This window comes from Daldinia decipiens (assembly GCF_022478715.1).
Source record: "Daldinia decipiens strain CBS 113046 unplaced genomic scaffold F4813scaffold_35, whole genome shotgun sequence".
Lineage (NCBI taxonomy): Eukaryota > Fungi > Ascomycota > Sordariomycetes > Xylariales > Hypoxylaceae > Daldinia > Daldinia decipiens.
Window position 1 is genome coordinate 94,734 of NW_026054578.1, and position 13,736 is coordinate 108,469.

The following is a 13,736-nucleotide window of genomic DNA, read 5'->3' on the forward strand; positions in this document are numbered from 1 at the left end:
TAGTCTCAGAATTAATATAATATGGCTCACTCGAGTCCTATTAAGGCCTCAAGTATGGCCAACGCTTCCATTCCGTTCGGTCAAAGGCCAGCCTTGCCGTTGATGTTGGGGAACTCTTATCAATTGAGGCCAATTATTTGCGTCTCATCCGGCGAGCGATTCGACTCACTCAAGTTGAACAAACAGACAATATATCCACGAGCCATAATCCAGAACCATTCGACTTTTAGATGAGGCATCTAGTGGAGAATCTGCTTACTGTGGCGATGGAAGGAGTTATATTTGTCTCCTAATACTCTCTGCCTAGTAGGCAATTTACATAGTACGACTATCTCACCGCCACCAGTTATTAGAGCGTCCTGGTTTATAATACATTTGCCTAACTAAGGTATCTTCACCCTAAGATAATCTCCACAGAAATGTAAATGCAACAGCCTAAAGAGCAGCCTTTGCGTTTTGGTAGGTTCATGTCTCGCACCGTAGACATCAAAACCCGAATGTAATATGTATAAACCATACTCTCTAAAGTACTATTGATAACGAACACAGGTAGCAAGTATAACACGTCCGTCAGGCACGCGCCTGTTCATTAGAGGGCCTTAGAGTGAAAGACTACGGGTTCTGTCGCTGCAAGGATCGAACTATTTTACATGGGAGCATGGAAGTCGAAATACCAGTACACTGTTTATGGTTTTGAGGCCGGTCAAAGTATTTTCGACTCAGCATCCTTCTTGTATCAGCGCTGCAGTCCTAGGTGGTCAAAATGTACTTGGGTTAAAAGCTTAGGTACCTCAAATGAAACCAGCAGCATGCGAGTTGGGGTGTTAAGGGCACGCTGTGTAGCCTAACCCGATATTACCCTACCCTACCTCGTGAAGAAGGTCTTTTCTATTTGGGTATATGCTCCATCCCGTAACAAAAAGCCATAGAAAACCACTGGACGGTCATCTCACATACCTTAATAGCGGAGGGAATATCACTATTTCTCGCCGGTTCTCGTGTGTCGTGTGACAAGTCAGTTGCGTTACAGCATATACGGCTTTCTCGGAAATGCCAAACTTTCTATGGTTCGATTGTAGGACTCGGTGCTGGAGATTCTAGATCGTAAACCGACATATAAAGAATTGATGCATCAGACTGCAGGTTGCGTATAGCTTGACCGGGGCAACTCTGTCCAGACCCTTCGTGAGCATGGTCCTTGCTACCGTGTTCGGCCCTTATTCTAGAGAATAATCCATAATTCGTGGAAAGGCATTTATTTACAAAGGTAGCATAACAATCTCAGGGGGTAATCGGCCGTTCTAGAAACGGGCTGCAAGAAAGCCTCATCCTAGAGTCTAGGCTCTTAGGCCCGTAATAAGTCTTAACCCGACGATATTGGCATTGGGCATTACCGCTTCTATCCGGTCCAACATATTCCAGACTTCGAAGGAATATAGTAACCAACCCTTGTAATGACGTTGGCGCAATCAGTAAAAAGAGCTGACACGATAGAATATAATATCGCGATAACATTCACCGGTGGTGAGTGGCATGGACTAGGATACCATGTCACCAAGAATCTATTTATTATACTCTTCGTTGTACAGCAATTCTTATCATTAGCTGGCCAAGTGACTTAGCTACTATTCCGGAAGGTCAGCGTATTACATGACATTCGAATTATGGACGTTTCGTACAAGACCTAGTGCGGCTACCTTGGATTAAAACCCCATACTTCGTGACACTACGCGGGATATTATAGAAATGACTACATCAAAAGTTGAAAAATTTTTATACGAGTAACAGAATAGCAATGATAAACAATAAATGTGTAGGCGCGAGGATCGTACAGCTTGACGCTAGAGATAATGAATGCATCACTGACGAATTTGATGTCAGCTGCATAACAGTCCCTGCTGGTGCTTGCATATATCAGAAAATTGCCGTATACACAACAGCCTGTTGGCACACACCGTCTATTCTTGACAGCCAAGCAAGACGACGCGATGCAGATCTGGAGAGCTCTTGACCTCGATCGAGGTTCTACAACCGGGAGTGGATGAAGGGCTAGGGTTGAATCGTTTACAGGACTAAGACTTTCCGCCACGAAGGTCGATCCTCAGCCGAGATAGAAATGATTAATTACACCTTTTAATACGCTTACTAAGTTTCGTATGATCTATTATAAGTCGAGTCGACAGGAAGCAGGCCCTTGCTTTTTTTTTCCTCTAGTCAAATCACCCAATAATATAACAGTAATCCTTTAAACTTATACGAAGAGATGGATATTCCGTCGTCCATCAGCGTACAACATTTGATGGAAATATCTAAGTATACGTGGGTAGCTTCCCAAAGAAATAGAGTTATACGTGAGTTCTGTTAACTACTATACAATCCTATAGACACGAAGAACACCGCGTGATAAGTAAAATGTGATATGCCTACTTTAGGTATGCATCTCGTCGAAGCGTCGTCCAATCCGATACTGTATTTCTACTATTTGTATGGCTTATATCTGGCCAGGATCTTATATAATAATACCTACCCGTATGCTAAAAAAGATATTATCTTGGATAGTACTGCATGACCTGAATGATCGTGTAGCTTGATTACCTATTACCTAAGTTAGCTATTATTTTCCGCAAGGTGACTGCGTGGCAACGATTAAAAGAGGCGGCTACCAATTTACTTTGGCTTTGGCCGTAAGAAAGTCAGTTCTAAATTAAGGTGAGTTAGTATGTACCTACATGTGTAGTTGACCTTAAGCCGGTCTAATAAGCCGCGGGGACGGGCTTAGACGGGGGGGTATGACCATGTGGTTCTTACCTTGTAGTCGACGGATTGTTTAGACTGGCGTTTAGAAACATTTTATTTCCTACGTAAATTTCCGGTGCTTTACGCCTCCATGGATATCATGCCTCTTTTAATCGAAAACATCGGTGTTTCAAATCATAGGACTATTTCACTACCTTACTTTGTCTTTGTTATTGTTTTCAAGCCGATGCAGGTGTACATATGTGCCTAATGCTTACCTGACAGTGACATAGTAGTAATATTCAATGATCATACTTACATACCTCCGTCTAGGTGGTATTATACATTAGTAACATCACATACAGGTATACATATGTATGCTTAACGTGCATATCTAACCTAGATCGTACATAGTATGTAAGTTGGGTACCTTATATGTATGTACCTTACATACATGTAAGGCCTAGGCCAGAGTAGATCGCTCTTCCCGACAGCAACTGCCAACTCATGTACTAGCCAATGCGATCGAAAAAGAATGTGCTCCGCAATGTACGTAAGCGTTCTAGTGGTCCCAAAGCAGCGACCCCTGGCTGCTCTGGCTCTAAAGTCCCCAAAAATATTATTTTACGGGTTCCCGATCTCTAACCCCCGGACACAATTCTGAGCATCATGGCAACCAGCGCGTGCACTCTTTCCAATCCCGATTCTGAACGCACCAAAGACCGTGGCCAGATCTGCACACCAGCAGACGCACCCGGCAAGATGGATTTACTTGTAATAATCAAATGCTATCTTCTTCCTCGGCATGGCCTCCGTCTCCAGTTGAGTTGTCGATCCTCATCCGTGTTTGCTTTGCCGGGCTCCTCTCTCCAGAAGACTAGGTCTAGGGTCATATGTCTGGACCTCGAGGAAGCCTATCTCTTGTCGGCCTCAGATATTTCTATTCTGTAGGTGGATCATATCACGGTTATGGTCTTATTCTTGGCCGGAAGTCTGCGTTGCCACAGGGTCTAAGGGGAGTCTCACTTTACATTGTGTCTCTTTGTGCTTTCTCTTTGCCTTTCAGTCCACAATACTCGTATACAATCATATACGAATCGGAATTATAGTCTGGATCTTGCTCACGGGTACGCCCGATTCGGTTGGGTTACGTCCAGTATCGTAGGATAGTCTCGTCTCGACTGACCTGGCCTTCAAGACGAAATTCCTAGTGACTATCTGCTTTTCTCGGATATATAATTTCCATGGACACCCACTGCATTAGTGAACCACAGCTATACGTTAGCGCCTCTTTAGAACTTAAAGGAAAAACTCCCTGATCTGGAGACGCTTTTACCATTTTCAGAAAAGCCAGTTTGTCTCTAGCTCGACTCTAGATACCGTCATCCTGGTTGGTCCCATCGGGAGTGGTGGGTCAGCCTTGCTGTGTTGTACATTGGCCTAAGCGACGAGAGCACGAATATCTGAATCACCTTCAGCCGCATCGATCTGGAATTAGACCCTAAACTCGATCATTGGGGTCTAGATTCGCCTTCGTCATCACGCACCTGCTCATACTACGTTTCCGGCAGCAGTTTTAACGTGGAGAGCATAGGGACGAACAGACTATCAAAGACGACCACTGTGTCTATCTGCAGGTCATATTTCACCAAATCTTGGCCAGCTCCACTAGAGAGCTCCGGTCCGTGGAAGAGATAACTCCTTTCAAAAACCGTCTACTACTGCGTCTCGCCGGCTCTCGCGGCAGTTACTCCCACCCTATCGAACAAGAGCTTTCTATCTAAAGTACAACTTTGGTAATCTGTCTAGCTCGAGTCTTACATACTCATTGAATAAGTCGCCATGTCGGTAAACAATGTCCTTGTCTACATTGTACGCCACGACTTGCGTGTCTCTGATAATCCCATCCTGCATCATCTCACCTCCACAACCGGCCATAGGTTCACGCATCTCTTGCCTCTCTTTGTCTTACTACCTCATCAACTTGAGGTTTCCGGATTTCTGAAGGAAGGTGGAAAATCACCTTTTCCTGAAGCTAAAAGCGAGGTTGGACGCTATTGGAGATGTGGGCCGTACAGGGCTGCGTTTATTGCCCAATCTATGTGGAACCTGAAAGACAACTTGGAGAAACTAGGAAGCAACTTGACCACTAGGATAGGTACGTACGATGGTGTATTAAGGGCACTCATCGACGGTTTGCGACTGAAAGGACTGGATGTCGGAGGAGTGTGGGCGATAGGAGAAGAAGGCTACGAAGAGAAACGAGATGAGAAGCTGATATCGGAGACTTGCTCGAGTCTTGGTATAGACTTTCGAACATGGGTAGATGAAAAATACTTCATCGATGAGTGAGTCATGATCATAGCCTCTAGACGGCCTTAACTGACGAATCCTCACTTGTCTAGTCGAGATGTAAAACTCGAAAAGGATGATCTCCCAGACGTATTCACGACTTACAGGAAAATGATGGAACCGTTGCGAGAGAAACCTAGGGCGACCTTGTCTACCCCCCAGAAAGATACATTGCCCAAGTCCGTCGAAAAGTCTTTAATCCCAACGCAGGAATCGCCTTTCGAGATCCCGTCTTCATACGATGAATTCGAAGAAGCACTTTTAAGACCTGTTAGGGGAACCTTGTCTAACTCTCCACCTTTCCCTGAAGGAGCTAAGTCGGCTCATCCTTTTCGCGGTGGAGAAGATAGTGCTCATAATAGATTGGTTTATCTGATCCAATCGGGAAGTGCCTCCTTGTATAAGAGTTCGCGTAATGGGCTTTTAGGAAGCGATTTCAGCACGAAACTGTCCGCCTATCTTGCACAGGGATGCATCACCGCTCGTCAGGTACATGATAAACTTGTGGCATACGAAGATGGAAAAGACGAGTCACTAGCCGGATCTCAGGGGTATGGCGATGGAGAAAACGAAGGGACAAAAGCGATACGGTTTGAGTTGCTGTGGCGTGACTACATGAGGCTCTGCACTAGGAAGTTCAAGGAAAAGCTCTTCCTCCGATCTGGATTCAGAGATGATCGTGCCAACAAATGGAAGTCGGCTAAGAAGGAGGATATAGCCGACGGGCAACAACAATCGGCGGACGAAATTTCTAAGATAGTGCAGAGAATATTCGATGGAACTACTGGAATGGGACTGATCGATGCTTCTCAAAGAGAGCTATTGCATACAGGATATACTTCGAACCGCGCCCGCCAGAATGTCGCGAGTTTCCTTGCTAAACACCTCTGTATCGATTGGCGTTATGGTGCTGAATGGTACGAAATGCTCTTGGTCGATTATGACGTTTCATCGAACTGGGCAAACTGGCAGTACGTTGCTGGGGTGGGAAACGACCCGCGAGGAGAAGCACGGATCTTTAACCCCGTAAAACAAGCTTTCGATTACGACAAGGACGGGGAATACGTACGTTGTTGGGTACCCGAGGTGCGGAAGCTTGAGAAACTAGAAAATGTCTTTCAGGCCTGGACGACACCGAAAGAGGATTGGGATCGATTTGGCTTGAAAGGCCTAGCTATGGCCGAGGACCCGGTGAAGAAGATTGACTTTTCTGTGGAAGGAAAACCTAAAAGTTCTAAACGACCATTTATCCGGCGACGTGGTCGTGGCCGTGGGGGAAACAATCACACCACGCAGTCTCCTGCGACTGAGCAATCGCCGAGCGACACGAAGGATGCCGACAGCCTCAGTAAGAATGAGAAATCAGGCAATGGGCCACCCAGCAATCCCGCCCAGCCAAACATACCCGAAAGTCACCGTGGTAGTTTTCGAGGCGGGCGAGGATACGGCGGAGGCCACCGAGGTCGTGGCTTTCGCGGATTGAGAGGAGGGTACCGGGGTCGGGGTTCGTCAAACTATGGTCAATCACCGTCGCCAATGCAGCAATCAGCTCCGGCCGAACAAGCGCAATAGGATTCGTTTTATCGTGCGACGAGCTATTGTAATTACTACCCGCTGCCTGCGGATTTCCTTCCCTGGGGTACTGTACTATTCTATGGAGCTAATATCAGCGGAAATCATCCCCCTAACGCATTTCCTCGACCGCTACGCCCCTAGGTTCGATGAACTGGTAAGGAGCGGGTTTTCAAATATATATATAATGAATGGTTGACAAATCTCGTGACTTACTAACTATTTCTCATTTTGTGGTTCAAAAAGAGGTTGTAAACGGGAATGGTGGAGACATGTTAGGAACGTGTCCCCATTGCATGTGTAACTATGTTCTATGATAGATATTTCTTAAGATAGCGAAAAACAGCTTTATGCTCTGGTATCGTCTTTCATTTACCCCTTGTGCCAAAACGCCCGTGGATGCTGGATGAGGTTATCATCTCCTTACTACCTTCGGGAAAGTCACCTCAAAGGCTATGTGAACTTGCCTAATGTACCACTAACGTACCGCCCTAGAATTCTTCAACAAGCGGTTTTAGCTTAACGCCCTTGGGCACAACAGCTAGAGCTTTGGCCTCTACGCAGATCTTCCCATGAAGTGTCTCTAGTGTACCTTCAACCCACATCTTACGATCGCTCTTGGACGGGTCCTCTCCCTCGCGGATCATTGGTTGGGCGCGAATAACGTAAAAAGCGGAAGTCAACGTAGGCGCACGGTATTGGAGTTCAAGACGGGCGGTAACCCCTGTGCGTGCGGGAAATAGTAGCACTGCGCACCGAACTAAGCTCTCATCCAGCAGCGTCGCCAGTGCTCCGCCATGAACAACACCCGGCCAGCCCGCCGTCGCGGTGCCGAGGTACATCACGCTGATGACCTCGTTGGTCTTAGTATTTCGAAACACGCGCTGGAAAGGTATGCCGTGGGAACCGCCTAGAGGCCCGGAAGTCAGGCGCGATTGTACCACGGTCGTGGATTGCGCGCCGGAGTACGCATCCCAGGATTTCCAGGTTGGGTCGGAGGATAGTGCGCGCACGAGCGGGAGCGCGGAGCCTTCGTCCCGGATCTTGGAGACGTGGTATTGGTCCTGAGGAGAGCCGTGGGGGAAGGGCGCGGGAGGGGCTAGGGACAAGCGGATTAGGGTGCCGAGGGATATGCCGATGAGTAGGAAGATGGCGGAGTAGTAGATACCTCGGCGGCGGCGGCGGTGGAGAGAGTTAGGGGTGGAGGATGTGGGGTGCTCGGGTGGGACTGGGGTCGTAGCGGTGGCTACGGCAACGGCAACAGGGTCTTGACTCTTGGGAGGTTCGGCAAGATATCGTTGTGAAATAATGAAGGATCTGGAGTTGAGTCGGGGGAGGAATCGCGATGGTGTATCGGTACGGTCGAGTCGTATCGTGGGACGAGGGACTTGGATAAGCCTCGGATAGACGAGCCTTGCGGACGCTGCAGCCCGGAGGCAGAGCTGCGCGGTTCGGGGACTACCGACCAGCATTATGAGGTGGCCTAGCTCATATGCTTGCTTGTTCCGGTAATAATTTCTTAATGCTGAAGAAGACAATTGTACGGTGTTGTAGTTCGGATTGAGGCTCTTAGGGCGTTAGGACGTTAGGACGTTAGGGCGTCAGGGCGTAGGGGGTGAGACAGATCTTGGTTGAATGTAACCATAACCAGCTTAAGCCGAGTCGCGAGATTGATTGGTTTGGTTGGTTCGATTGATTATTACCTAATGTTACATACCTACATAGGTTGGTACAGAATTACATATTGGGAAGTGACCCCCACTAAGATCTTGCATTATTTAGCGCCATCTCGGGAGCCCAGCTATGTACATACATACCCAGCTGCCCAGCCAGCTCCCTTGTAAGCTAGGTAAGGTACCTAGGTAGGTAGGTATGTATAAGCCACGAGCCAACATCTAGTAAAGCAGGCACCTCCTATTAAATTCCACTATTGCTCCTAGTGATCGTAGGAATTCTATCATTTTACAACCATCATCCCTCGATCCTACAAACCACACTAATACACAGCATATTGAAAAAGCACACTAGCCAATCCTAAGTCTATGATGTCATCACATAGTTATATGCTGACAAACCAAATATATCAAATCAACTGCTCATAATGGCTGTAACCTACGATATAAATTCGGAAGTCCGAAATAAAAACATGGACCACCACAATTTTACCTCTGAACGCTCGCTGAAGCTATTTCCATGTACTGAGAACCCACCCTTTGCGGATTTCATAAGTAAACTTTATAATCGCCGCGACACGTTATGTTATCGACTGCATTCTTAGCTGTATATACGCGTTGATAAACTTACCGCAAGGCCTGGCATTCGCCATGGGCTACGACTATGCCCTCGTGTAAGTACCATAGGAAGCCTTCACAAACGAGCATTTTCTTTATGAAACCATTGACCTAATCCATCGAGCAGACATCTCAAATACACTATACCGCCGGCTTGTCTTCTCACTTTCATTTTGAAGCCGCTTCTTACAAGGCTTGACTTGTATAAAACATTTACATTGATACTGGTTGCTTTTTTTGCGACGCTCCCTTGGGATTCGTATCTAATACGTAATGGCATTTGGACATACCCCCCTGACGCGATAGCCGGGCCGCGTCTCTTCAAGATCCCAGTCGAAGAATTATTCTTCTTCGTTGTGCAGACTTATATCACGTCTATGCTATACATCTTGCTCAGCAAGCCTGTTCTCCACGCTCAATTCCTTACGAGTAAAGATGACTCTTCACTCAAGTCCCGACGCATACGAACGGCGGGCCAAGTTCTCCTGATAGGATGTGTCATCGCTGGCATTTCACTTGTCAAAGATGGAGGCCAGGGGACATACCTTGGCCTCATCTTAATATGGGCATGCCCCGTCGCACTTCTTACATGGTCATTTTCAGGCTATTTCTTGATTAGACTGCCTCCTGCTTGCGTTGTAGTTCCAATCGTCTTACCCACCGTGTATTTGTGGATTGTAGACGAGTTCGCCCTAGGACGCGGAACGTGGGCTATTGAGTCCGGAACAAAACTCGGCTGGTGCCTATGGGGAAGCCTAGAGTTGGAAGAAGCCGTGTTCTTCCTCTTTACCAATGCCTTAATTGTGTTCGGCCTGATCGCCTTCGATAGGGGACTGGCGGTTCTATACGCTTTTCCGGAAATATTCCCCGTTGTACCATATATGCCTCCTCCAAGTCTCCTCGCCAAAGCTGTCCTACTTGATCCTGTAAAATATGACATGGCAAGGATAAAAGGTATCAGGGAGGCCGTTCAGACACTGCGGCGAAAGAGCAGGAGCTTCTACTTGGCTAGCTCGGTTTTCCCTGGTCGTCTTCGCATTGATCTCGTTCTTCTGTAAGTAAGCACTGCACCATATCTTGTCCTCCTATATTAATTATTTCTAGATACTCTTTCTGTAGAGTAGCAGATGATCTGATGGACGAAGCCCATGGGGAGAGCGAAGCCACACTATGGATTAAAAAGTTGACTGGCTACCTTGATCACGTTTACGGTTCGGATAGCCAACTCCCATCTTCGATTGATGTTATTAATGATTTTGTGGGGGAAAACTTCCCGGGGCCGGCAAGGTCTGCGCTGATACTCTTGCCAACGAAGCTTCTCCCAAGCAAGCCATTTTATGAGCTCTTAGAAGGATTCAAGATGGACCTCTGCTTTAGCGGGACCAACACTCGTCATCGAACTAGACAGTTTCCTATTCAAGACGAAGGAGACCTCGAACTTTACGCGCACCGTGTCGCAAGTACTGTTGGGGAATTATGTTTAAGACTCGTATTCCATCACAGCACCACGAAACTTCCAAGCGACAAGGAATCTATTCTTGTATTTGCTGCTCGGACGATGGGGCATGCATTGCAATACGTCAATATTGCTCGTGATATCTCGGTAGACGGCGAAATCGGCCGGGTTTACCTGCCCTCAGATTGGCTCAAGCAGGAGGATTTGACACCTCATGATGTTATCAAAGACCCAACACAGCCAAAAGTAGAAATGTTCAGACATAAGTTACTCGATTGGGCGTTTAAGGAGTATGGACGATCACGAGATATCATGAACATGCTTCCCTACGATGTCCGCGGTCCTTTGATTGTAGCTGTTGAGAGCTACATGGAAATAGGCCGGGTTTTACGAGAAAGAACCGGCGTCCCTTCGGAAACTCATAAGGGGCGGGCAACGGTTCCTCGATCAAGACGGATATGGGTTGCATGGAAGAACTTGTCTACTGTATGAACTTTTTTTTTGTAAGATTTGGCTAAATGTTTCTATTTAATCGGTAATTAGGCATGAGGAGTAATTTATCATTTGGGTTGGATAGCACCGCGATAATATGTATATGTAGAATAATAGCGTAGATACACGCCATACCTCTTCCGAATTCCAGGTTCTGGTGTGAGGATACTACTCATGATACTGGAAGCTATAAACATATTTCACAATTTCCGCGGCAACTTTATGAGAGATTCGAAATCAAAGTATAGTCTTCTTGCTGATTCGTATGAAATATGAACATTATCTCATGTCGGTTTGAATAGCAAAGTTACTCTCCGTTCATACTAGTTTAGGTACCTAGGTACCTAAGTTAGCCGGACTCATCAAAGTTTCTGTTCCATCTCATCGACTCGCGCCGAAACTCAAAACTTCCAATCGCATGTTAGATAGGTCGTAGGTCGTACGAAAACAAGGTAACAACATATTTATCGATTACGCTAGGAAATAATGTCTCTCGCGCTTTAATGATGAATCATTATCTGCAGCCCAACGTTCTTTATACATAAGCGACTCGGTGCAATTTATTCTTAGCGCGGCCAGCATTCCCATGGACGATGCGAACCATAATAATAACGGATTGAGATCGCGGGCTGTGCTGTGCCCCTTTGCCGCGAGATTGCCGAGTGGGTCGTCTGAATGCACCATCTGTCCCGGGATGTTGGGCTGGGTTGTTATATCGAATCGCTAGTTGGAGCTTAGCTAAGAGACGACGTGTGATATTTCATTACATTTTGTCTCGGAAGAACCGTATGAGTGAATCGTTTACGTCTTATATATTATTCTAACATTTTTGGAATGGTCCTATCCGACCTAAAATTGCTACTTCAAGCTCTGGGTACTTATTATTTGGCTTATTTCTGGTTGAATATCGCGTCGAACGGGGAATATGTCTAAGATATGTAGAAAGAGAGCGATTGTTGTCGGTCAGTACACTATATACATCGTACAACTAACTACCTTACTAACGTAGTCCTAGGAGCCGGAGCCGGCGGCATCGCAACAGCAGCCCGGTTAGCGAAAGCCGGGTTTTCTGTAACTGTACTAGAGAAGAACTCATTCACCGGTGGGAGGTGCAGCCTGATATTTCACGAGGGACATCGCTTCGATCAGGGGCCGTCCCTCTTGCTGCTTCCCAAGCTCTTCCAAGAGGCGTTCCGTGACCTGGACACGTCACTCGAGGCCGAGGATGTAGAGCTACTTCGTTGCCCAACCAACTACAAGGTATGGTTCGCGGACGGCGAGAGCTTCGAATTATCAACGGATCTCGCGCGCATGAAGACCCAGATCGAGCGCTGGGAGGGCAAAGATGGATTCTATAGATACCTGGACTGGCTGCGCGAGGCGCACCAGCACTACGAGCTTAGCGTTAGCGAGGTGTTGCATAGGAACTTCACGAGTTTCTGGAACTTGATAGTCCCGCACTTTGTGCTCACAGGGCTGAAGCTGCACCCTCTGCATAGAGTCTGGGACCGCGCGCGCAAGTACTTCTGGACCGAGAGGCTGAGGCGCGTCTTCACGTTCGCGACCATGTACATGGGCATGTCGCCCTTTGATGCCCCAGCCACGTACTCGCTGCTCCAGTACACGGAGCTTGCTGAGGGTATCTGGTACCCGTGTGGGGGTTTCCATGCCGTACTAGCGGCTCTTGTGAGGGTCGGCGAGAGGTTAGGGGTTGAGTATCGACTTAACACGCCCGTCCAGCAGGTACTCGTCAGCTCCGACGGGAAAACGGCGCGAGGGGTGAAGTTGGAAACAGGCGAAATTCTAGAGGCAGATGTAGTTGTCGTCAACGCTGACCTCGTCTACGCTTACTCGAATTTATTCCCGCAGACGTCAAGTGTCCAGAGCTACGGTAAGTCTTTGAGGAAGAAAGACGGCTCGTGTAGCTCGATATCGTTCTATTGGAGCCTGGACCGGATCGTCCCGGAACTGCAAACACATAATATATTCCTCGCGGACGAGTACCAGGAATCGTTCGACGCCATCTTTGACCGGCAGTCACTACCCAAAGAACCCAGTTTCTATGTCAACGTGCCCAGTAGAATCGATGCCAGCGCAGCCCCTGAGGGTCGGGACTCGGTAGTTGTGCTCGTCCCCGTCGGTCATCTACCAGAGTCGAAAGGCTTCGCGGAACCGAAGAGTGCAGGCTTGCCACGAGATCAGGACTGGGAAGCACTAGTAGACCGGGCGCGGCGGGCCGTCTTGTCGACAGTATCCGCGCGCACGGGATGCGATTCTCTCGATAAATTCATCACGCACGAGATTATCAACGACCCAGCCGCATGGGAGGACAAATTCAACCTAGACAAGGGGTCGATCCTAGGCTTAGGCCACGGATTCTTCAACGTGCTAACGTTCCGACCGGGTACACGGGCCAAGGGGCTGGCAAATGCGTACTTCGTAGGCGCCAGCACGCACCCCGGCACTGGAGTCCCAATCGCGTTGGCCGGTGCTAAGATCACGGCCGAGCAGATCCTAGACGACTTCCGGGTGGGGGTACCGTGGCGGGGAAATGCGGCTATGGATATGGATAAGGACCGGGGTGTTGTGCAGAACGAGAAGACAAATCCGCTAGATAGGATACAGCCGGGTAGTCTACGGTTCTCGGTAGTGCAGATGGTATTGTATTTCTATGTTATGGCGTCGACAGTGTGGATATTGTGGTATTGGTATCCCATAAAGGGGATCTTAATACCATTGGGTGTATAAGCGCTTGTATTAAAGGTATTAAAGGGGTTTAATACTATGTAACTTATTGTTGGTAACTAATTTTATAAAACTTCGCCTATTGGAAAAGC

General features: G+C 47.6%; 5 protein-coding genes across 5 annotated transcripts; 3 read left to right on the forward strand and 2 right to left on the reverse strand.

The window, feature by feature from the left end:
* Positions 1-1,243: 1,243 nt before the first annotated feature.
* On the reverse strand, positions 1,244-1,710 carry F4813DRAFT_369769 (uncharacterized protein). The gene is made up of 2 exons (XM_049244460.1): positions 1,680-1,710; positions 1,244-1,625 (listed from the first exon to the last, which is right to left on the reverse strand). Exon 2 carries the CDS (start codon positions 1,513-1,515, stop codon positions 1,282-1,284), a length of 234 nt encoding a protein of 77 aa, XP_049096622.1. The 5' UTR covers positions 1,516-1,625; positions 1,680-1,710; the 3' UTR covers positions 1,244-1,281.
* Positions 1,711-4,099: 2,389 nt separating this feature from the next.
* On the forward strand, positions 4,100-6,660 carry F4813DRAFT_398810 (cryptochrome; the record flags this gene model as incomplete). Its single annotated transcript, XM_049248097.1, has 2 exons — positions 4,100-5,084; positions 5,142-6,660. Exons 1-2 carry the CDS (start codon positions 4,579-4,581, stop codon positions 6,658-6,660), a joined length of 2,025 nt encoding a protein of 674 aa, XP_049096623.1. The 5' UTR covers positions 4,100-4,578.
* Positions 6,661-6,905: 245 nt separating this feature from the next.
* On the reverse strand, positions 6,906-8,398 carry F4813DRAFT_199251 (HotDog domain-containing protein). Its single transcript, XM_049239534.1, has one exon. The coding sequence runs from the start codon at positions 8,130-8,132 to the stop codon at positions 7,152-7,154; it is 981 nt and encodes a 326-aa protein (XP_049096624.1). The 5' UTR covers positions 8,133-8,398; the 3' UTR covers positions 6,906-7,151.
* A 438-nt stretch (positions 8,399-8,836) lies between these two features.
* On the forward strand, positions 8,837-11,416 carry F4813DRAFT_199331 (Squalene/phytoene synthase-domain-containing protein). Its single transcript, XM_049239535.1, has 3 exons — positions 8,837-9,007; positions 9,079-10,005; positions 10,056-11,416. Exons 1-3 carry the CDS (start codon positions 8,985-8,987, stop codon positions 10,897-10,899), a joined length of 1,794 nt encoding a protein of 597 aa, XP_049096625.1. The 5' UTR covers positions 8,837-8,984; the 3' UTR covers positions 10,900-11,416.
* A 66-nt stretch (positions 11,417-11,482) lies between these two features.
* Positions 11,483-13,734, forward strand: F4813DRAFT_369777 (phytoene desaturase). Its single transcript, XM_049244461.1, has 2 exons — positions 11,483-11,861; positions 11,915-13,734. The coding sequence occupies exons 1-2, from the start codon at positions 11,825-11,827 to the stop codon at positions 13,645-13,647; spliced, it is 1,770 nt and encodes a 589-aa protein (XP_049096626.1). The 5' UTR covers positions 11,483-11,824; the 3' UTR covers positions 13,648-13,734.
* The last annotated feature ends 2 nt before the right edge of the window (positions 13,735-13,736 follow it).